The 25615-nt window shown below is 36.3% G+C and overlaps 2 protein-coding genes across 25 annotated transcripts in view; one reads left to right on the forward strand and one right to left on the reverse strand.

Annotated features, from left to right (window-relative positions):
- Asb3 (ankyrin repeat and SOCS box containing 3) overlaps window positions 1–25615 on the reverse strand; it is a 126463-nt gene that overhangs the window by 79400 nt on the left and 21448 nt on the right. For 23 of the 24 annotated variants that reach the window (XM_063229356.1, XM_063229343.1, XM_063229342.1 and 20 more), the window contains 2 exons: window positions 13716–13927; window positions 1266–1424 (listed from right to left, as the gene is read on the reverse strand). In XM_063229356.1, coding sequence (XP_063085426.1) covers window positions 1266–1424; window positions 13716–13911 — 355 coding nt within the window. In that variant the 5' untranslated portion in view covers window positions 13912–13927. Of the gene's footprint in view, window positions 1–1265; window positions 1425–13715; window positions 13928–16312; window positions 16451–25615 lie in introns of those variants that run through there. The other variant, XM_063229362.1, reaches the window with a different exon arrangement.
- On the forward strand, window positions 16468–24873 carry Chac2 (ChaC glutathione specific gamma-glutamylcyclotransferase 2). The gene is made up of 3 exons (XM_003461933.4): window positions 16468–16649; window positions 20452–20487; window positions 22872–24873. The coding sequence occupies exons 1-3, from the start codon at window positions 16515–16517 to the stop codon at window positions 23235–23237; spliced, it is 537 nt and encodes a 178-aa protein (XP_003461981.1). The 5' UTR covers window positions 16468–16514; the 3' UTR covers window positions 23238–24873.

Below are 25615 nucleotides of genomic sequence, written 5' to 3' on the forward strand. Positions count from 1 at the left end.
GGCCATCAGTTAAACAAGCATAGGTTATACACAGGATGGAATGTTCTGTTATCAGGCTCGTCCAGACATGGACATGTCCACTTGGTCTTAGCAGGCATCCTTAGCAGGCTTTTATTTAAAGTTTTAATTTCCCTTTCACTGTAATACTTGCGCGTAATCCCAACTACTAGAAAGGCTGAAGATCCACATGTTTGAGGCCAGGATGGGCAGCTTAGACCTTATCTCACAATAAAAGATATAAACGGCTGGGATGTAGTTCAGTCACAGAGCATTTGGCTAGCATGGGTAGCATTCCAATATCAAGTTCAACACCAAGTACCAAAAAAAAAATCAGTAAAATGGAATTTTGGGAGGATGGGAAGGTTTGTACCTTGACAGCTGTCATTGCAGAATATTATACATACATCAGATGTCACAAGCCTCTAAACTAAAAAGAAGTGAATTTTACTGCACATAAAATTTTTAAATAAATGTATTTAAATTCACAGAAAATAAGTAAAATATTTCCATAAACATCTCATTCTCAGCCTAGTAATAAAAACTGTATAGGCACTATTATTTTTCAGGTGAAAAAAAAATGAAATATAAAGTAAATAAGTGATTCAATTCACTACACATTCAATTACATGTGTAGGACCAAAACCATAGTCTAGATATCCAGATTCTATTTCAAATGGTTTAATCTCTTAATTTGCCATGTTCCATTAAACTTTATGGGACAAAATGTCCCTGAAGGCATAAAATTAAAGGGAAGAAAGGAAAAAATAAAGAAGACAGTTATTAGATGTGGCCACTTAAAATTTGGCCATCAACCTTGAAGAATTTAAAAAATCCATAACTGAGAAAGACTGATAGAGATTTATACAGCGAATAAACTAGCTGGCATTAAAGGATTAGCAATGATTTATTCCATAAAAGCTTCTTAATTTAATACTAAGAAAAAAAGTAAATATAAAATATTCACAGATGACCTCGTAAATACTGCTACAACTTCTACACTATCTAGTCTTTAGGCTGTTATACTATTTAGTCTTTAGAACTAAGCTAACAATAAAGTAAATACAATTCCAAACTTTGCACCTTTAACATCTAGGTTCCAGATGTTACTATGCCAGGATAGAAAACAAGAAGTAAGTCTTTAAAAATACTGTTTCAGTTTCAGAATCACAGAAGTAGTAGTATATTTGCAAAAGAACATACTGTAAGTATAATAGTTTCTCTAACAAAATAACAACCACATCTGGACTACAAATAGCACACATCACCTAAAAACAATGGTGTGGTGTCTTCTAACGTAGTTGCGTTAGGATCTGCTCCAGCTTCTAAAAGAATCTGTGCAATCTTCCGGTGTCCTTGACTTGCAGCAAAATGTAATGCACAGAAGCCTTCAAAAGTCTTTGTCTTAATGTAGTTTTCAGATGAATCTGTGGAAGAATAAAAATCCATCAATTATATAATCATCACTTCGGTTTCTCTGGTTTGAAAGGCAAAGAGTACAGGAGGAATTTAGTGAGATTTTAAATAAGTAACTTACAAAGAACAGGTCTCATAGTTTAAAACCTTTTAAAAATCATGGAAAAAATCTAACCAGGATCCCAGAATGAACAGCTGTTTAGTTCCCTTACCACACAAACTCTGCCAATTCACTCCAATTTTCTACTAATGGGGGAGGGGGGTGATTCAAGGGCACCCCAGCAGCAGGCCTGAAGAAGATACAATACTGAGGATTTGCTTGAGCAGGAGTTACTGCTGTATTAATAAGCTTGACTGTGTTTCTAAATTTACTTCTAAATACTGATGAGGGAAATGGTCTTCTCTGTACCATTACTTCCTTATACCCAACTAATAACACAATAGTAATTTCTAAAACTCCCTTTCTAAAGTAAGACTATAATTAAATGGTAAATGAAGACTGCACTTAATAAATGCACTCCAAGGAAATCAGACAGTTACATACAATTTGCAAGAAACTTGTGTTACCTTGGAAGTGTGTTTACAATGAACAACTGAAGTCTCTGATAATATTCAAACTATGTAAATAACACCTATATCAAAATTTATAAACTCCACAACAAGTAATACTGAGAGCTGAATTTCTTAGCTCTGCTTTCAAAAAAAACAGTAAAATTCTAAGCTCATAACGGAAGGATGGACTTCAAGGTGAATGATGAAAGCATTTCTGAGAGTAGTAATAAATGAAACAAGCAAACAAACAAAAAAAAAACCTTCTAAAAATATTTTCTTGAAATAACAGAAATAAAAATAACGCTGACTAAAATAAGGTAGTCATCTATTTTAAGTCATTCTTGCAATTATAACTCACTGAAGAAACAGTCTTAAGACTTAATATTTAAGAAGCAGCTTATAAGGATTTTAAAGAAAAAGAGTCTCAGACTTTACAGGATACACAACTAAATCACCCGTTAGGATAGAAAAAGTGGTTCAGACACTAGTCAAAAATTGGTCCTTATTCAAAGTGGTTTACTTAGATGAGTTAGACCTGAGTCACTATTTTATTTACTAACCTTGTTGTTTTGTGGCTACAAATTACCCAAAAAACTAGGACCACATATATATTCAGATAATTGTTATAAGCAAAGTTAATAAATGGAAAATTTTATAAAGATACCAATTCTTCCCAAAATAATAAGTTTAGTGCAATTCTAATATAATGCCAGTAGAGCTTTTGTTGGCTTTATACTTGTTAAAATGACTCATGTTGCTGAGAGTGGGGTTTTACAGTTAAAACAAAGTTCAGAAAAACACACAAGCTAAGCAAGGAAGGGAAACTTACATAGTAAGCCACATCTTAAAGTTAGGAAAGGTTAATAATGGGGTACTGGTGGACAGACCGGAGGGTGCCTTTTTGGGAACAGTGGAGCCAAAAGAAAAAGAGACCAAGGCAGCATCAGATGGGAAGGAGGAGACCTGTACCAGCACTGCACTACAAAACAGCCAGAGTTTTCTTTCGGAAAGAAGGAAAGAGATTTAATTTGGGACATTTAAATACAATGAATTATATATACAAAGTACAACGCATGATATATACACTCAAGAGATGCAAATTAAAACAACACCGAGACTCCACCTCACTCCAGGAATAATGCCGTCACCAAGAAATCAACCAGTTTAACACATGCTGGTAGGACTGTGAGGAAAAGGAACACGTCTCCACTGCTGGTGGGAGTGCAGACGGGCACAACCACTGTGGGAATCAATTTGCAGATGCCTCAAAAAACTAGAAGTAGAGGTCCCATTCGACTCAGCTATTCCCCTTCTGAGTATTTTCCCAGAAGAATTAATAACATCGTACCACAGCAATATACGTGCACCCATTTTTACCGCAGCAGTTTTGTAATAGCTAAATCTTGGAAATAACCCAAATGCCCATCACCCAAGAAATGAGAAAAAAAGATGTAATCTCTTTATACAATGGGATGCTACTCAGTTATAAAGAAGGATAAACTTGAGACACTTTTATAGGGAAATGGAGGCAATTAGATACTGTACTCATAAGTGAAACAGAACAGACTCACTCATGCAAACGTACTGTGAGAAACTGAAAAAGTAAATACCATCCAAAATGTACAATAGATACTGTGAAATGGGAAGAAACTGTTCAAAAGAAAAAGGAACTAGGATGGAGGAAACGGGAAAAGAAGGGTTAGAAAAGGAAAAAAAGAAAAAGCAAAATACGAGACAGGTACACTAATAGTTTCTCTTAGTTCACTGAAAATAAAGGTTTGTGCTAACATCTTTCACAGAATTTTTGTGCCCAGCAATATTGAATGTATTAACTATTGTTAGTCTATTACTGTTATGAAATAGTTTTAATTTTTTCCATAAGAAAATAAATACTAGCCTTAGTATTAGTATACAGGGAATCTAAATGTAGCCCCTCATACCCCACACATACACCTCTACCCATTGCTAAGGATTGGACCCAAGGTGACCTAATACTGAGATATATAAGGTCTCTGAATCATCCAAATTGGCCTTGAACTTGCAATCCTCCTGGCTTGGCCTTCTAAGTGACTAAAATTACAGATGCATGCCACTGTGCCTAGTAGCATTTTTTTAATCAACCAAACAATAGACAAAAGACAGATCCTAAGATAGAAGCAGATGCTGATAAAAGATTTTAAATGTATGTGTAAGGGAAATTAAAAGATGCTGGCTTATATAATATTGAAAAACGTGGGCTAGGGATTTAGCTCAGCAGCATAAACGCGTGCCTGGCAAGCGCAAGGTCTGAGTTCAATCCTCAGTACTAAAAATATATTAAGACTGAAAAACAAGAGCTCCACATTAAAATTATACTCTAGTTAGTAAAAGGGTTTCTTACATAGTTAGAGGTTAACAACCTTGAAACTACTACATATGCATATAGTAAAATTGAACTAAACAGACTGCAGATCACAAATGGATGCTACATAAAAACAATAGGGGAAGGATAAAATGAATTTAGAATGTGGTAGTAAGTCCAGTTACCAGTATAAAGCTGTATAATTTAACAGTTACATAGCTATAGATGGCTACACACAAGAGATAACATACCCATAAATACTTCCAGCTCCATCTGATAAAAAGGTTTAAAAACAAAAATATTCCAGTAGGAATGAATGCACACATCCAGCCCCTGCATCTTGATTTTGAATATTATTTTCCAACAAAAGAAAGTAGATCTCTTATAAGAGTGGCTGATTCTAGATTTGGAACAGGAAACACACAAAATGAACATGGAACATACTGTATGTTCAAAAAGTTTAAAAGGTGGGCCAGGAATTTAGTTCAGTGGCATAAGTGCCTGCCTAGCAAGCGCAAGGTCATGAGTTTGATGTCTGGTACAAAAAAAAAAAGTTTAAAAGGTGCTCAAAAAAATGTAATGCTAAAAGGATCATGCAATTCAGTCTGAAAGGGTGTTCATATAACAATGAGAAATATAAGTCATACTACATTGGATTATAATACAAAAATATAAAATAAATGTCCATGCATCCATGCAGAAACAAATGGCTGAATGAATAAGTGGAAGACATAAATTCCCTAAACTTAAAAATCCCAAGTAATTTATGGAAAAATTTCCCAAGTACATACAGCTTACTTCCTATCACTTAAATGTAGGCCACCCTTACTTAGCTACTTTCCTACACATCCTTCTTATGAAACAAAACAAAACCTCTGACATAATTACCTATGAATCAAAAAAAAAAATTAAAGTCATTTCTTACTCAGAATGAGAAATACTGAAATCCATTTGCTACTAACTTGAGAATGGAAAGATCTTTGCCTATAGAAGAAAAGACGTATTTGGCTAACCTTAAAACCACTGGACCAGAAAATCAAGAATTACAAGACTAAGTACTCCTGGCTCTGCCAGTTACAATTTAAGTTAGCTTTGGATCAATTACATCAACTCTCTGAGGCCCGAGTTTCTAATGTAAAACAAGTATATAAAATAGCTGGCTGACCCCTAGGGGGTGGGAGGTGGGGTTCAACAGAATTATGTGGTTTAAATTTTTGTAAAACACTAGTAAATATAGATATATATGTAATCATTACAGTATTTATGTACCATATTAAGACTTGTTTAAATTTGGTAAAACCTTCAAAATACCATTTTAAGATTTTCAGCACTCATTGTAAACTGGCTTTGGAAGCTCCAATGATAAAAGCTTCCTTTAAATAGATGTATGAGCTTTACTAAAGAAGGGACCTTATCCAACTCACACTGCACTATCAACTACCACTCTTACTTTCTTCTTTTCCTGACAAGATAGCTCCGTGAAAAAATGATCACTGTACCTTTTTTAATTTCTTAAACTCTGTTTATGCTCAATGAAAAGTGGCTTCTGTTTCCAGTTTATTTACAGAAACTTTTGAGTGGTAAGGGCATTAAAGATTTCCCAATGGAGAAACACAACAAGCACTTCAAATTTTTTATAGCAACTTGCGAATTTTCTTCCTGTTTACATGTTAAGGGCTTGGGGCCATCTCAGCTGGAACCACGCCAACCATCTGGGCAGAAGTGATAAGAGTAGGCCTTAACACTCTTGCAACATACCACACTTAGGTCTGCTGACACAGGAATCTTTTTACTTGGAAAGAACAAACTGCCTTATTACTTCTAATAGTGGTAGTAGGTAGCAGTACATTACTTTGTTTTTTGCTAACTCCTATGAGAGAAAGTAAAACCACAGTTTTCTGTAGAGGAGATAGATTACAGTTTAAGATCAAACAGACACACTGACATGGGCAGGTAATTTCAACACACTGAGAGGCTAACACAGAAGGACAGCAAGGTTGAGCCTATTCTGAACAACTTAGTGACACCTAGTCTCAAAAAATAAAAAGGGCTTGGGAAGTAACTTGGAGCACGGGCCCTGGCTTCAGTCCCCATTCCTACCAAAACAAAAGGGACCAGGACTGATCACAAGGATGGAGCATCCTCGTGTCAGGTAGATTATATAGTCAAACCCTCTACAGAACTAGGAAGTCTAAGGAAAAACTAGATAAACAATTTTCACAACACAGGAATTTTATGTGCAAAATTATCACGCACACAAGATGAAGGGGGAAAAGGCAATGAGAAAAAGGAGTCAGAGGCATTACAAAGAAATTACACACAACTAAAAAATAAATGACTAAGAGAAAATATATACAACATCTAAAATATATTTAACAGCAAAAGATCAGTATGCAGAATACATAATTCTTTAAAGCAAACGTAAGGCTGGAGCTTCCAAAGAGAAATCCTGACTGACAATAAAATCAACACAGATAAGCTGGTCTGCGAGACTGAGGGATCCTCTTGACATCACTGTGAATACTGGAGGCAGCAATGCCTGCACAGACCTAACACTCAGACTTAGCATTTATGTTAGCTACCATACTCCCTTATTTAAGCTAGTTCAAATGAGGCTTCTCTCTTCATTACTAAAGGTAAGACATCGTATAATTTAGTTGTAACTATCAGTATTTTAAACTGGCATATACATAAGTTAATTTTATGTGACAACCTGACTGGGTTAATGAATGCCAGAACAGCTGCCAAGACGTTATTTCTAGATATATCTGTGAAGATGCTTAAGAAAGAGATGAGGATTTGAATCAGGAGATCTGAGTAAATTGGTGGCTAACCATGCAATACACTGAGGGTCCAGAGGACCAAGGTAGATCTCTAGGGACTTCAGTAAGGACCTCCATCCTCTCCTGCCCGTGATATAAGAGTTCCTTTGATCTCTGAACTTATACTAGTGCCTCTCTCTTTGTCCTTCCTTTGCCCCTCCAGTTTTCAGGTCTTTGGCCTCAGACTGAGAGTCTTCCCATGGTTTCCCTAATTCTCAGGCCTTGCAACTCAACTAAATTAACACACCAGCTTCCCAGGTTTTCCATCTTGCACTACGGCATACCAGGGAGCACCTCAGCCTCCATAATCACATCAACCCATTCCCACAGCAAAAACTCTTCTCTCTCTGGGTTCTACTTCTCTAGAAAATGTTGCCTTAATACAGCATACTTCTTGAGTCATCAATTTCATTCTAAAACTCCATCCTACAGAAATGCTTACCCATGTGCACAATTAAGAAACAAAATATCCACCAACAGGATAACAGGTAAGTAAATTACATTGTATGTACACTATAAATGCCATGCAACAGCTTTCACTCAGAGTTTTAAGCAGAGACATGGTACGACTAAGTTAAAACAATAACTGATATTCTAAACCACCTGCAATGGGAAGGGAAGGAAGAAAGGCTGAAACAGAAGATCTGGGGCCAAGGATTTAGCTCAGCGGCATAGGCGCCTGCCTGGCAAGCATAAGGCCGTGAGTTCAATCCCAGTACCATGAGAAAAAAAAAGATCTGTTATGCTACTGCAGCAGTCCAGGCACGAGATGACAGAGCTCAAATGAAGATATTAATAGTGGTAACAAATGTCTGATACTGTCTGTGTGCATGTATGTATACATATTCATAGAAATTATTATACAAAAGCAGAAGGATTTACTGATTTATTGAATAAAGGATGTGAGAAAAAAAGAATTAAGAGTGGTCCAGATTTTCTCACCTAAGCTGGAACAATGTTTCTACTTTATAAATGAAGAAAGTGATTCACTTAGGAGTTAAAAAGACCCATCTAAAGGCACACCAAAAAAATAGCAGAGTAACTACAGCCTAGGTCTCTTTGACTATTAACTAATATTATGCTGAGTGATTTATCTTAGGGTCTTCAACATGTTACTATGCATCTTATTACAGCATAAAGAATTCATGACGATTAAACCAGCATTAAAAAAACCACTTGTAAGAATGCTACATACAGAAGATGAAGCAAGAAAACTACAACTGTGAGGAAAAGAGGAAAGAATAAATCTTATTAGAAAATGGAAAATCTAAGATAACTAATTCAGTAAACCATCAAACCTCTAAAATAGTTAAAGGAGAAAGAAATGAACACTATTCAATAAAACTAGAAGAAAAACAAAATGATACAAACATATATTTTGCTATAATAACCCTCAAAGTAAGTGGTCTGAATTCTCTATTTAAAAGATAAAGACTAGTTGACTATATGTACAATTTCTTTTATGTTTTCTTTCTTTTTTTTTTTTTTTTTTGGTCTTTTTGAGACAGGATCTTGCTATGCAATTCAGGCTGGCCTTGAGCTCACTTTGCAGCCAGGCTGGTCTTGAACTCAGAATGATCCCCCTGCCTCAGCCTCTCATAATATAATACTTTCAAAACAAGAGCCAACTGCTGAAAAATTATTCCAATAACCTGGGAAATCTACAGATAAATTTCTAGACATATGGCCTACTAAAATTGAACAGGATATAAAAAAAAAACCTAACCTATCAATAACAAGCAATGAGCTTGAAGCAGTAATAAAAGATGCTGATATAAGCAATGACTTCCTGAACACAACTCCAGTAGCTCAGATGGTAGTAAGAACTAACAAGTGGAATTATAACAGACTTAAAATCTTCTGTACAACAAAGGAAACAACAGGATGAAACGAACACCTACAAAATAGAAGAGACTTTGCCAGCTACTTACCTGACAGAGGATTAATATCCAGAATATACAAAAACTCAAAATGTGCAAAATAGACATTTCTCAAAAAAAAAAATGGTTAATTTTTATGAAAAAGGATTAATGTCTTTGTATTCATTAGGCAAATGCAAATCAAAATTACATTGAGATTTTGTCTTACCCAAGATACAATGGCTATTATCAACAAATAAAAAATGCAGGCAAAGATTAAGGCGGAAAAGAATCCATATACACTATCGATGAGAATGTTGGTTAGTACAGGACTATGAAAACAATACAGAGATTCCTCAAAACACAAAATATAAATTACCCTATGATTCAGCTATATGGCCCTCCCAGGTTTAAACCCAAAGAACTCAAAGTAAGCATATAACAGAGATGTGTGCATACCCATGTTATCACAGCACTATTTATAACAGCCAAGTTATGGAATCAGCCTACATGCACATCAACAGATGAATGGATAAAGAAAATGTGTAGATGAACAAAGAAATACTACTGAATCATAAACTATAAAATAGTATCATGTAATTTGCAGGAAAATGCATGAACCTGGAGATTATGATGTCAAGAAAAATAAACCTAATTCAGAAGCACAGGTACCAAGTTTTTCTCACATGTGAATTCTAGAAAACAAGAAAAAAAAAATATGACATATAGCAGTACAATTAGGGGGAAAAAAGGAACAACAGAACTAAGGGTAAAGAAAGTAACAGGAAAAGTAGATGTAATGGAATTATCTTATTTACCTGTATAAAAATATCACAAAGAAATATCGCTAATCAATATGTGCTAATAATTGTAATTCTGAAAAGAATAAAAAATGTACAACTTTTATATTACTTTAAAAAAAAAAAACAGGACTGGGAGTATAGCTCAGTGCAAGAGTGTTTACCAACCATGTATAAGGGGCTGGGGATTTAGCTCAGTGGCATAAGCACCTGCCTTGCAAGTGTGCGGTCCTGAGTTCGATCCCCGGTACCAATTTAAAAAAAAAAAAAAAAAGAAAGCAACCAACCATGTGTAACACCCTGGGTTGGAATCTCAGCACCACACCAAAAAAGTAAATAAATAAATTTTAAACTCTTTTAAAAAGCAAAAATCTTTAAAAATATATTTCATATGTACTTTTATGCTACCTATACTTTGTAAAACAAATTTTCATTCCTCATTAGTCAATGCAAAAAATTTCAAATCAAATTGTATCAAAGAATGGATCTGAGGTAATTTGTAAAAAGGGCGGTATGAGCCAGGGGGCATATAAACAAAAAGCCTTCAAAAGGCTTTGTGACTTTCCTGCTTCATTCTAATCTGATTTTTCTTGTTAGTGAACTAGAAAAATCTGAGAGATTTCTGAACATTAATTCTAACTCTCAGAACATCACAAAAAACAACCAGATTCACTGAGGACTGAAACCGAAAATTGTCATTATCTCCTACAATACTGGACATAACTGCTTCAAACCCTCTGTGTGGTACATTGAAAACTGATGGCCAACTTAAACACCTACTTAACTGAATCAGTGCGGTGCTGAGTGTAGAGAGCCCCGCCCCCCCACTGCTGCCAGTGTATTTGAAAAGGACGCGTGGAGAGGGAGAGTAGCACTGTGGGTTCTCCTAAATGAGTGCTGCTGTTTGGAGCTGCTGGTTCTCCAGGAAGTGTCTGTCATGCTGGTTACTCTGATACGAACTCAACCGTTACCACTGGGAAAGCTTGGGTCCTTGTCACTGAGAATGGCTGTGGTTCACTTTGGGGGAGCTGTGTTCCCCATTTTCAGCATCGCTTCCTGGCTCCATGTGCTGCTCAGGCTCCAGAAGCTTGTCACGCTGGCTTCTTGATAGGAACTCGGCTGTTCTCATTGTCAGAGGAGCTTGGAACCTCATCGCTGAAGACAGCTGTGGTACTTTTTAAGGGAGCCCTGGTCCCTATTTTGAGCATCGCCTAATGGCTCCAGTGTACAAGCCTCAACCTACTGACACAGGACTTTCATTCGCTGGCACAGGCTGTTTAGACCTTGGGGCCTTTCCAGAGTGATCCGTGAAACAGACTCACATGAGTCACTGTCTTGGGCTCTAGGCCTTCATCTGGATTCATGCTCTCAGCTGGATTCTCTGGGTCTTTAGTGTGTAGACAAGATTTCCTGCATTTCTTGTATTTGACTCCTTGAGTGACCATTACAAATAAATCATGTGTCCTATATATAACTATTTTCCTAGTAACCCCTGACTACAACTCTCTGCAAACCCTATTTCCTTTCCTCCTACTCCTATCCTAATCGTTACATACGCATTATGCGAAATTTATCCAAAGTTAATTCATAATGATGAACTCCAAATGAGTACAGTGAAAACATTTCACTATCAACAGCTATTCACATATCTACCTATGTGTAGCTACATTTTATCCTCCAAAAGAATCAAGCTCAAAACAAGGATAACCATAAACAATAAAGTTCATATTTAAAATTTCTAAAGGAAATACAGATGAGATTGAACTGCCAGTTCAAACAACTTCATTTAAAAGCATGCTTGTAATCATTCAGCAAGTAGAGAAAAAAAATCTATAGCATATACAAAATACACTATTCTGATGTGGGCAAGAGAGCAACAGTATATTGGGAATGAGCTTTTTGACAAGAAAACAACACACAAATTCATGCATTTATTTGTTACTAGAAATAGTTTGAGAACTCAAGCTTTACAGTTACCTTCATAGTCTGCAAATATATCTTAAACTTTTGAAATCTGAAGCACAAAGACTCTTTATCTAATATTTTACTTCAAAGTAGTCATAACAAACTTCCTGTATTGTATTTTGGAGAGTTCACCCTTTGTGTAAGAGGGACAAGAAAAAGAGAGGTTAGGGACATAGTTCAGAAGTAGAATGCTTGCCTAGCATGTCCAAGGCCTTAGGTTCAAGTCCTGCACTGCAAAGGAAATAATTTTTTAAAGTTGTATATTTTCCAGTTTAAAAAAAAGACAGGACAGAAGCACTACCAAAACCAGTGAAAGGATTATTTCCTTTCCTACCCACAGGCTGTGAGTTAGTAGTTCTGATGTGCTATAGACTCAGAACTATCAAATACTAAGTAGCCATAGGAACTTGGTGATCCTGGTAATACATACACAGAAGACTATTGGCATTCCCACAATCAGTGAAATACAAATGTTCAATGAGTGTTACAACATGAAACATGATGTTCCACCTCAATTTAAACTAACTAAATGCTTTAAATGTTTTCTTTAATTCAAAGATAGAAACACGGTGTGGCAGAAAAGAAACCAAGGCTTTCCGAGTCAGATACAAAGGTTCAAGTCAGATGTGCGTACTGCAACAGGTTATTTGTGACTGAAACCCCTAAAAGGTCCACCAATACTGTTCTAGGTCATTAGTTAAACTCTGACAAGTTAACTTCCCTGAGAATTTGACTTTTGATCAATAAAGTGACACAATAAAGTATCTCACAGTCTCTAACAGTTCTGCATACATTAGACAAAATGTGCATCAATCATTTGGCACATACTGTTATAAACGGTGCTTCATCACCTTAGGGGTCTTGCCATCCGCCTTCTCCCAAGGGTCAGAATCTCTCCTGCACACCATGCCTGTCACTCGGGGGTATGTTGGTCACAGGTCACTGGCCCTGCCAACGGTAAAACCTAGTCTTTGGCACTGGCTGATCTCTGGTACCACCAAGGCTTCCACTGTGGTTTGTTCCCAAGTGTAAGGCTCCAGAGATGCATGGACAACACAGCACAACAGTCTGACCCACTACAGTTTCACTCTCCACACATTGTTACCTTTGGAAATGACCCTGCTGAACTGCTTAGGTACTGGCTGCTAGTCTCTTAAAAAGAGTACAAGCACCACAAAGGCAAGCACGTTGGCCCATGCTCCACCTTCTGCAAATAGAAAGTCTATGCAACTGGAAAGTTTCCCAAAATCAAGGAAGCTGAAAGTATGTTTTTTGAGAGTTTGAGAGACACGTTTTGGGGTTTTTGGTTTGTTTGTTTTTTTTGAGACAGGCTCTCACCATGCAGTTCAGGCTGGTCTTGAACTCAGAGCAATCCTCCTGCCTCAGCCTCCCACATCCTGGGATTACAGGTATACACCACCATACCTGGTTTAAAAAATATTTTAAAGGACTAATTCATACAAAACATTCAACCTCAATTTCAGTAGCATGCCTTTTGTTTGAAAAACAAAAAAATACAATTAAAGTAAATGCTTCATCCATATCATCCAGCACAATCAATCAAAATAAGCCAACCACAAGTATTTCCAACATTAAGAAAAATATTTATAGATGATGAGATGGATCATCATACTGATATAATCTAAGGCAGGCAATCTCACCATTCTTAAAAGTTAAGCAAGTTATTTTAGGATTACAGGAAAATAATAAATACTACCATATAGCCAGGCATGATGCACACCCGCAATCCCAGCACTCAGGAAGCTGAGGCAGGTTGTCTCAAGTCTGAGGCCACCCTGGGCTACATAGTGAGTTCAAGGCCAGTATGAATTACATAATGAAACCCTGTCTCAAAAAACAAACAAACAACAACAACAAAAATACCACCACGTAATAAACACTATCTTATGTTTTATTAACCCAGCTTATAGGCACACTCTCCCACACTTGGAATTTACTTTACCTGCATGAATTAATATCCGCAAACATTCTATGGAGTTGTGATAAGCTGCTTCATGAATTGGCATCCATCCCCTGTTATCAGCAACATCAATGCTTCGGCCCTGTTTAAGCAGTTTCCTTAAGATTTTAACATTGCCTTCCCTGGCAGCAAGACCAACCGTAGAACATGTATCCGCATAAGCCTCTGTAAAATCCATTATTTTTTCGACCAGTCTACAAAACAAGATAGAAACATAATGCTACAGTCAATAAAACACTGCACCCTTAAGAGATTAGCAGACCACAGTGAGCTTGTCCAGTTTCTCTCCCATGATTACAGAAAAATGGACTGTTGTGCCACAGATTCTGCTACAGCCTAAACCAGGAAGTCTCTAAAATTTGTATTTCTTGGAATGTTTTTATTTTTAAACAGGGAATTTTAGGTGTTCTTTGCTCCTTTGGAAATGTCTCAGAAGCTCTTTCTAGCAAGTTTCTGTTCCTGCTTCTGCTCCACCAAAATATATTCTTGGTGCTCTGTTGGGTAAAACACCTGTGGCTAATCCCTAGTGCATGCCCTGTTCCACATAAGATAACACAGCAAGCAAAAATGCAAAAAAAAAAAAAAAAAAAAAGGGCTTCTATGTTTAACCCTCTATAGTAAACTTAAAACACTAATAAAAAGAGAGAGGTAAAGAATGTTTATTGACAAATAAATTGTTGTTCTAGTTTTCTTGCCCCAGAAGGTCCTTCTAGAGGGATTAAACACTCAAGATACACCACCCTTAAGGAATTAGTCCCACCCACTGAACACTATATTGACACCGACGAAGAGCAGCCACCAAGTGACCAGCCCTGCTTTCCTATACCATCATCATCATCAACATCTTCCTGCAATGCTCACTTCAAATTCCCCTGCAATGAGGATTCAAGATAGCTCTCAGTATATGACTCTCACAAAGATAATTTGTTAGTGATATTATAAAGCAGGCTGGACTGAGATTCTGGATTCTCTGAGAAATAATTGCCTCTTAAAAGAGAATCCTCAATAATTTGCCAATCTCATTTTTTAGTTTTTCTAATCATGTTAGGAGGTGGTTCTGGAAACCCCAATATGTTCAGCCTAATACAGGTAGAAAATGTTCCAAAAATACATTTTAATTTATCCAGAAAAGGAAGGAGTGAGAAAAGAGGTTTTAAAAAAAGGTAATACTACCCATAGTAAATTCAAACTTATCCATGTCACCTTAAGTGTAAAGCCACAAATAACAAACATTATTTACAAGAGGTCAAACAGCTGATATTAGCTCTAGATATGACTAATCAACTGGTCCACTACTAGAGTAAATGAACATTTATTTACTAAACCCTTATTCAACTAGCAGTTATTTATTAAGCATCAACCAGATGCTCAGCAATGGGGAATATGTAAAGATGACACTGTCATATATTCTATCTCAAGTAGTTTACACTCATAGAAATGATAAATACATAAGTCGAGGTTAAAAAAACAGCAAATTATCATAAGGGAAAGAGCTATAGAAATAAAAGCAGAATTTGCTTCAGTAATAGTGGATATGATTGTGCCTTAAAACACAGGAAAGACTAAAGATGGCACAATGAACAGAAGCACATTTCTAGACCAGAAGAAAGTCGTAACTGAAAACGCTGGTGATGAATATGCAAGGATAAATATGGGCTGTGAATACAAAACTTCACCTGGCAGGAGGATCAGGTAAACAAAGAACAGCAGAAAAATGAGGTAAAGTAGCGTAAAGTGAAATTTCAGAGGATCTTGAATATTAAGCTGTAATTTTTTTAAGCCATGCTAACCTGTAGCTAAGGTGACAAGTTGTACAAAACAACAAATTATACACTTTATGGCAATTTATGAGTATGTTCAGTTAATAAAACTTTTTCCTGTGTAGGAAACACACAAAGAAAACCACTTTAAAAATACCATTTCTGTAAAAATATGATACCTCTTCCAAATTTTACTACCTTCTCCTTTAGTTACAAATAATATTACTGGACCCAGAAAAATAGATAATAACCTGGGGAAAATACTGGAACTGGTAACATCTTTGAGCTTTTTAAGGGAAAGGGGGAGCCAAAGAAATGTGCTATACCAGCAGGTTCATTCCTTTCAACTTGTAATATCAACTAGTGAAAATAAACTGTTTATGATATGATACCCCCTTATAAAAAGATTAAAAGGGAATAGTGAGTAAAGCAAATGTGATCCAGAGAGTTGGGGGTGTAGCTGTAGAAAGCTAGCCCCAAAGAAACACAGGATCCCCAGCTTATTTCCAAAGCTCCCAAGGGCCCTGCGTTAAAAACCTTAGCTGCTCCTTTCTGTAGGGGCTGCAGAAGTTGAGCTCAGATATGTCAACAGTTTCCAGTGAAAAAAGTTAATGTACAATTTTGCTCTGTTCTGCAATGCCTCGGGCAGGTTTTTTAAAAATCTAGAACTCAGAGTGATGGCACTCCGGCCACAAATACTGGATCCAAAGCCGCCCGGCCCTCGGACGCCACGCCGGGCACACAGAACCACCCAGGGCTTCCAAGACCGCAGAGGCGCTGGCGGATTTCTACCCACGGAGTAACTTAAGCCTGGCCAACCTCAAGGACTAGCGCTCCCCGCTCTCCGTCCAGCGCCTCAGCCGTACCCGGCGTGCCTTGCGCCGCGCCTGCGCATAGCGGCACCCCTTTCGCGTCCTGTTGCCTGGACTGGGAAGCAGTGGTGCCCGAGAACACTGCTTCTATCTGGGAAGCGGCTACCGCCGGGGCGCCGCGCCCAGAGCGCACCCGGAAGCCAGGGAACATGTGGGTGTTTGGTTACGGGTCCCTGATCTGGAAGGTGGATTTCCCCTACCAGGACAGGCTGGTCGGATACATCACAGACTACAGCCGGCGCTTCTGGCAAGGTAGCACCGACCACCGAGGAGTCCCGGGCAAGGTAAGCACCCCGATCACCGCGGGGACCCCATTCCGGGTAACGCGGTAATATTCGTGCATCACCCGCAACCCTTGACCCACACCCCTCCCATACCAGCGCACTCTTGAAGCCGCTTCATTTGTCAGTGGTTACACTCCTGAAGTGGTTACATCGCTTCAAGGGCTAATGATTGGTTTCTTGGGGCACCAAAAAGCACGGTACGGGCTCTAACAAGTCTGTTGAGCAGATTGGAACAACCTCTGCCAGAAACAGAAAATTAATTTTCATGTCACTATGGAGGGGAAACACTAAATTAACTTGCAAATTCAGTGCCTTAGCAATTAAGTGTTCATTCTACTAACAGTAGTTTTGTGTTTAAAGCTGCATGCTAGAATTTTTTTTTATGCTTTTCCAACGATTTATGACACCTAAGATCACAGAACTATTTCTAACTTCATTTCCGGTTTATTACGGTAAGTAATAATTTTGATTATCAAGTTAAGTGAAGTTCTCAGTTTCTTACAAGTAACACCCTACCTTGGAAAGGAAAAGAGATTAAGGTTCTAAAATAGTTTGCACCTATTCATAAGACATAGGATTTGAAATCATGAAAAGAACCTGAATTAGAAACCATTCTGCCACAGCTAGAGTTGGTCGACTAAGAATTTGGCTTCAAAATAAACTGTACTGTCCTATGAACATGGACAGCATGACTTGAACAAGGAGATGTGGCTTAGCCCTGATGCAGTGATTAGCCAAGAGAAACATGATGGCCAAAGTATTTCCAAGAACATATATTATTCAAGACTTTATTATTCAAGATCAACAACAAGCATTATTCAAGACTTTAAAGAACTAAATAAAAGCCCTGAGTTGTCAGTTTTGAAATGAACAGTTTAAGCTGGCTTTAAGTGAACATTTTAAGCTGGCTTTAACACTTTGAGGGGCTGAGGCAGGAGGATCGTTGGGAGTTCAAGACCAGCCTGGGCTACAAAGTGAGCTCAAGGCCAGCCTGAACTACATAGAGAGACCCTGTCTCAAAAAGAAAAAAAATAAATAAATAAATGAATACTTTTTTTTTAAAGCCTTAGTTGAGGTTCCCATTTTTCATGACTATTAACATTAAATATGTATCTGTGGTTACAACAGCTTATTTTACTATTCTAAACCAAAATGCATGTTTGTTACATAGCACACTGAGATATTTATCCTTTCAGACAGATAAGAAATTGTCTAATTAATACAACAACCCATGAGTCTTTAAAAGTAGAAGAGTTATATATAAAAGCCAGTACCTGTTGTACTTAAAATGTACTGAAATACAGGAAGGGGAGGGGAGTGCACGGGCTAACAGCTTTTATAGACTCCATTTTAGCAAATTAAATGAAAAGCTAACACTACACATTTTGCAAGTATGGAGCTCTAAAAAAAACTAGAAATAACATTAAATTCTTTACTTCATTTTTTTGGTTAAAATAGATTGCCAGCTTTATATAAACAGTAATTATCAGATAAACAAAAACACAAAAGGCTACAGAAATATCCAGCAAATGCATACTGTTTAAGCCACAAGTTGTTTTTTACAGCAACATGAGTCATCAGAAAGGCCTCATCAGTAATACATAAATATTATATTCATTTCCACATAGTGTACGAGGACATCTGTGAGGAAAAAAACTGAACCTACATGATTTATTAAATTATGTTTGCTTTGAAGCTCTATCTCATTTATATATCACAAAATTGGCAGATTTTATTAAATGTGAAAGACTTTTTGCAAATTAAATATATCATAAATTCAAAACAGGAAGTATTTTAATACGAGAGTGTGAGCAGAAACAATACTAATTACCCAATGAAACACCCGTCATGAGTCCTGTTTTCCTTCTCTAATACCATTCAATCTGAAAGATCCCAGTTTCACTGCTCCCCCCACAAAAAAAGAAATGTAAGCGCATTTACAAATTTATATTCTTTCTCTACAACATCTATTTTTAAGGACAAAGAGTTGAACTTTTAGAAAACATTTCCTAGTAAATTTACCAACAGTCCATGTCCGTATCAACCATTAGCAAACTGGCACAAGATTTTAGTTTTTCTACTTAAAATAATTCCCTACATATTCCTTGTTTTATTTCACCTGCCACCACCTATGCCCCAGGCTTCACTACCCCTCTTCTCCCTTGCACTAATTACAACAAATAACTTACATACAGAGGAAACAACTATGTTAACAAAACTACTTGTTAAGTGCTAGAAGAGAAACGAATAAAGCAAGTAGTGAGAGTTTGGGACATGTAAATAGGCCTCATGAAGGAGCTAAAACTGAAGAAGTGGGCAGGTGATACGCAAGGTAAACAAAAGATGGAACAGCATTCAACCGTAGGCAGCAGTGTATTCAAAGACTGGAGTATCTCTCTTTTGTTTGGTTAGTTTTTTGTTTGTTGAGATAGGATCATGTATATAGTACAGATTGGCCTCCTGCTGACAGTGATTCTCCTCCTGCCTAAGTCTCTAGTGATGAGATTACAGGCATACGCCATCATGCACAGCAAAGACAGGGATATTTCTAAGAATTATTCAATAAATAATTCAATACATTTTTGGGGAAAATGGAAAGAAATGAGGTTTGCAGAAAAAAATAGGTTCCTAAGCATAACTTAAGCTAATGAATTTCAACTTTACCCTGTAAATTATCACAATCTGGAAGAATTTAAAGTCAAATTTAAAGTCATGGGGGCTGGGGATTTAGCTCAGCGGCATAAGCGTCTGCCTTGCAAGCAGGCAGTCCTGAGTTTGATCCCCGGTACCGATAAAAAGGAAAAAGACAAAAAAAAAAAAAAAAAAAAACAAATTTAAAGTCACTGTGAGCACAAGTAGAGAACAAACTGGAGGGAAAAATAAAGAGGCAGGCAGAGGACTCTCTAGGTCACTAAAAGATAATAAGGAACCAATTTCAAAAGGAAGAACTCAACAACAGTGATTTTATTATTTATACAAATGAAGACAAAAAGGAAATAGTAGCAAAGGTGACACAAATTATGTGAGGGAGTTAGGCTGTATAGACACTGGGCGTACAAGTAGATAAAACTGACTTGCAGCTTGACCTCTTTGCTAATATGAACATGCCAGGAGATACATAACCTTTGGTACTAGGCAGTAATATAATAAAGCAAGCTAATAATCACTGGCTTAAGTCACCTTTGTGACTTAAATGATGGAATATTCCAGTTCTGCATTTTGTCTAAGGGTTTCAATATGAAAGAACTCCAAAACAATATAATAGGAATGACCTTGAATATTGTGACAAATGCACATTCTTAGGCTCCAGACCTAAAAAATCAAAGTCTGGAGTTATAAGGCTAGCAAAGTGTGTTTAGCAAGTCCTCCAGATAATTTGATCAAAGTTTGAAAATCACTTTCTTTTATGAATATAACCTAGACTAATTTCTCTAATTAAACTGTTAGCAATCTTTCTTCCCAGGAGTAAAACCAGAACTTGAATAATGATGCTTCCCATTTGTCTTTTATTTTACCTAAGTCTTAAGTCACTGCTGTATTTTTTAATGTGTCTACTTCTAAAGGACACAATACACCCAGTTTAAAGAGAATGATGGAAGTCTGTTTTAGAAAGGTCACTGTAGTTTGGATTAGGAAGATTCTCTTAATTCATTTTAAACCTTATCATAAAAAATAAGTTTTTTTTAAATGCCTAAGAGAAAATATAGCTAAAATATTTCATGCCAACAGTAAGTCATAATGCCCATTTAAGTAACTTTACGTCACCAAAAAAAAAAAATTTTTTTTTTTCTTTTTTAAACAGCCTGGAAGAGTTGTGACTCTTGTTGAAGATCCTGGGGTATGGTATAATTATTCTTTTTATATAGTTTTTAAATTGTATGACCCTCATTGACGTTTCTGAAATTCTGTTGTAGTTTTATTTTCTATCCTTGTATTTTATCCTTGAAATAAAATGGATTTTTAAAAAAACAAGAAATTGTATGAAATGGTAAGATATTTCATTTTAATAAACAGTGAAACTTTATTAGTAGTCATCACAGATGATCTGAACTGCACTAAATCTAGAACTCTTCTGTGTTGAGATATTTTGTTCATGAAAAATAAACCAGTGAGAAAAGTTAGAATGTAAAATGCAAGGTACAGCCCAATGACATGTACTCTTGCTTTTGTGAATTTTTAAAAATGAGTTTGCTAAGATTAGTGACATTAATGAAATGTCTACATAATTAGGCTACAACTAAGAATCAAATGGATCATTGAAAAATCTCTTCATGTATGCAAAAGTCTAATATCCTCAGCATAAAACTAAAGTCAGGAATTTTCACTTTCTGCATTGCCAAGTTTTATTAACAGAACTCATTTTGCTTCGGTTTGGTTTGGTTTGGTATGAGGTTTTCTGTTTGGTTGGTTGGTTGGTTGGCTGGCTGTTTTGTTTTGTTTTTTGTTTGTTTTTGGTACCAAGGATCAAACTCATGACCTCACACTTGCCAGGCAGGAACTTATTCCCCTGAGCTATATCCCCAACCCTTTTGTTTGTTTTTTTGTCTTTTTCCTTTTTATCGGTACCAGGGATCGAACTCACGACTGCCTGCTTGCAAGGCAGGCGCTTATGCCGCTGAGCTAAATCCCCAGCCCCCTTTTGTTCGTTTTGAGACAAGATTTCACTGTGCAGTTCAGGCTGGCCTAGAACTCAGTATGTAACCCAGGCTGGCCTCAAACGCACAGTGGTCCTCCTGCCTCAGCCTCCGGAGTGCTGGGACTACAGGCGTGCACCATAACACCTGGCTACGTTTATGAAACAGGCATGAAGCACTACTGAGACCCTGTTGGGTTTTTTGTTTTGTTTTCTTTTAATTTTATTTTAAAGAGAAAAAAAAAACAGAAAAAGGGTAGAAATAATACATAATTTCAAAAACATAAATAGTAAGAAATCACTAGTTGATAAATTACATATTGTCCTCTTAGAAATAGTTGTTCAACTTACAAAAGTAAAGCATACAAAGTGGACATTCAAACACTGAGAGTGCAAACTGTTCTGTTCAACGGTCCAACAAAAACCTGGTAATATGATTATCAATCCTACACACGTAAACATACATGCAGTTATATCCTTTAGAGTACTTTCTTTTCCTCTCTTTTTTACAATAGCAATTACACGTTTTGGGTTTTATTAATCCTACATTTTTTATTACTTTTTACATTACAGACACAATGTGATATTTATAAATATGATTCTTGTTTATTTCACTAATGAGGATAGTCTCCAGTTGTCTCCATTTACTTATGAAGGCCTCTAGTTAATCTTTTTTATAGCTGAGTAATATTCCATTGTATAAAAATACCACATCTTTTTCATCCACTCTGTGGTTCATGGGCATCTTGGTTGTTTCCAAGATTTAGCTATTACAAACTGTGTTGCTATGTTTTGTTTTTGTTTTTGTGATAGTCTTACTACATTGCCCAAGCTGGCCTCAACTTCCCAGTGATCCTCCTGCCTCAGCCTCTTGAATGCTGGGATTATAGGCATGCTAGCCTGGGCTATGGAGCAAGACTCTCTCAAAAAACAAAAAACAGGGGCTGGGGATTTAGCTCAGCGGCATAAGCGCCTGCCTTGAAAGCAGGCAGTCGTGAGTTCGATCCCTGGTACCGATGAAAAGGAAAAAGACAAAAAAAAAAAAAAAAAAAAAAAAAAACAAAGAACAATGATAATTAAAAAGCTAAACTAATAGGGCTGAAATGAAAAATTACCCAGTTTTCATTTGGTCATTAAGAAATTATATAGAAGCAAACCAACAACCCAAGAAAATCTATGGAGAGTGTCATTTGTTTAACTGTTTGAGAAGTTACAGTAACCAATTTGAAGCTATGAAAGCATTTAATCTAGACCATCATTAATTTGTTATTGCTAGCTGCTTGATTTTTGTGTATCAAAGTCCTGTCCAAAGTCACATCTTTAATTTCACAATATAAAAATTTAAATCTGTACATAATAAAATGATTAAAAATATTTAAGAAACTAAGAGCCAAGCTTGGTGGTGCACACCTGCAATTATACAACCGTAGGTGACTGAGGCAGGAGAATCCCAACTTTGAGCTTAGTCAGGGCAAGTAGTGCATGCATTGACTTTTAAGACTATAAATTTTTTTCTTAGATCAGTGTAACCTATCATCACTATTTTCATTAGCCTTGTAAATAGTAAATTATTCTTATTTTTTTAACAGGGATGTGTATGGGGTGTGGCTTACAAACTTCCAGTAGGAAAAGAAGAAGAAATAAAAGCATCCCTTGACTTCAGAGAGAAAGGAGGCTACAGAACCATAACAGTCGTTTTTTATCCAAAAGATCCCACAACAAAACCATTCAGCGTGTTGCTATACATTGGAACGTGTGATAATCCTAATTATCTTGGTCCCGCACCTCTGGAAGACATTGCGGAACAAATTTTTAATGCAGCTGGTCCAAGTGGAAGAAATACAGAGTATCTTTTTGAACTTGCAAATTCTGTTAGAAGCCTTGTGCCAGAAGATGCTGATGAGCACCTTTTCTCTTTGGAAAAATTAGTAAAAGAACGTTTAGAAGAAAAGTAGATCCTTGACCACATATAAATTTAGACCTAATAATCGGCTTTGCCAAACAAGCAAAGCTTTCCATCTTTAGAGAGTAACTTCAGTGCACAATGGCAGTGTGTTTTAGAAATGTGTTTATTTGAAGATACTTTTAATGTTAAAGTCAAGATACCATTTAGCTTTAGAATTTAATTGAAAGTGTCCTGCAACACACTTAGAAGATTAGCATATACAGAAAAAATTTCAGGTTTTAATAATATGAATTCATAACTATGTGATACTAAACACTTGCTCATTACAAGTGAGTTCTTTGGAAATATACAGAAAAGGACTCAATTCAGTTTGTGTTTTTATCAGAATAAAAATACTATTTAGGCTGGGGATATAGCTCAGTGGCTTAAGTGCTTGCCAAAGCGCAATCCCTGGTACCAAAAAAAGAAAGAAAAAAAATACTATTTAACAGGCTGGAGATACAGCTCAGCAAAACAGTACCTCCAAGTTCCTACATTCAATTCCTGGTACAAAAAAAAAAAACCTATTTATAGAAAATTTAACCACAAACATTAAGATTTATAACTTCAAGGTTTTTCCTATAAAATTTACAATCATAGTTTAAGATTTCAGCCTTGATTATGATTTTCTTAATGTATTAAGTCTTTGAATTTAGGCCAAAAATTGGTATTGTTTACTATAAAAATTTCCATAGAATGATAATGTGCTGTATGCTCCTTTTTTAATAAATGCATTATACTACATAGATAAAACATTAAAGAGCACAAATTAATTATATAAATCAGATCCAATAATGTTAACATCATTCTATTTGTTTTTACCTTCTATTAAAACTAAAAAGGGAAAAGATACAATTTCTGACAATTACGGGTTAATGAAACTAAGTCTTAAAATACAAACTGGCATTCCTCAATTTTTATGGTTTTTTCTTTCTTATACCTTGTCACCTAAGAGTATAAACTGTGTTTGTACTATACTCAACTAGGAAACAAATACTTAAAATTATTAACTCATGTAGAATTAGTCTTGATTCAAGATAATCAGTGATTTCACAATTGTGATTTCAATAGGAAATAAGCTCCCACTAGAATTTTTCAAAATTAAATCAATATCATGTTAAATCTTACATAAAGCTTACTAAAACTCCTGAACCCCAGGTATGACTAATAATTGGTACAAAAGTTTTCATACAACACTGTCCTATATCATAGAAACACTTGTCCTCCTATTTTTCTATTAATCCCTTCCTTAGTAATTTACTCAGCTTATAACCACTATATAAATATATTTTCAACAGCTTAAATATTCAGTTTCCTAGGAATCATTTCACTTGTCTGGTACTATAGAAATTACTAAATGTTTATTGATAAATATCTCATAAGGATGCACTAGTCACTTTACATACAGAGGCATATGTCCCCATTTTTGGATAACTCCTTTGAGCTTTCTTCCATAGTAATTTGCACTATTACACATTTAACAAATGATAGAAATCCAGGTCTCTTTCACTTCAAAGCACAAGATCCCTCTACAATATGCTTCACTGTTTCCACTATCCTGTGTAACTTGTTACATAAAGACATTATAAGTTACTAGCTAGGTGTTAAGTTTTAGAAATTCAATAAAAGTATGAGTTTACACCCTGTGTTTGTTTGTTTATCTGTGACAGGGTCTCAAACTTGTCATGATCCTCCTGCCTCAGCCTCCGTAAGTGTTGGGGTTCAAGGTGTGCACCATCATGTTAGGCCTAAACCCTACATTTAGAAAGAATACTTACACAAATCTCCAATGAAGTTTATTTTTTAAGCCCTCTCCTATTCGCACATCTATTCTAGGAATTGAACCCAGGCCCCTGGCATACCTGGTACACTCTATTACTAAGTCACATGCCCAAGCCATTTTCTTAAGTTGGTCTGTGTAGACCTACTCCTACTTTAGATGCTATTATAATTCTTTTCACCACTCCTAAACCACATAGTCATCCCTCTGTTCATTAAGTGCCATTATGTACCACCACCATACCTAGAACAGTTAAATAGAGAAAACGGTTGTGATGATGTCCACTCTATATAAAAACGTAAGACTTTATTTGTAAAGTTTGATTATTATCTATTAATTTGTATCTCATCTTAAATGAGAAAAGTATTCTACTAATAAAGTACCTGAAATGCATACTGTGCATTTTGGAAAGGATGCAGGGAGGAAGCATGATGGGTATTGAATTTACACTATATCCCCAATCCTAGTTTCTTGAGACATCACAGTCTCAATAAATTGCTAAACTGCACAGGCTGAGCTTCAGCTTGTCATCCTCCTGCCTTAGCCTCCCTCCCTCTATCTGGGAACAGACATACACTATCATTCCTAGTTTTAATTCTGATTTATGT

The sequence above is a fragment of the Cavia porcellus genome, unplaced genomic scaffold (genome assembly GCF_034190915.1).
Source record: "Cavia porcellus strain 051 isolate PalLab524CR breed Dunkin Hartley unplaced genomic scaffold, mCavPor4.1 scaffold_18, whole genome shotgun sequence".
Taxonomy (NCBI): Eukaryota; Metazoa; Chordata; class Mammalia; order Rodentia; family Caviidae; genus Cavia; species Cavia porcellus.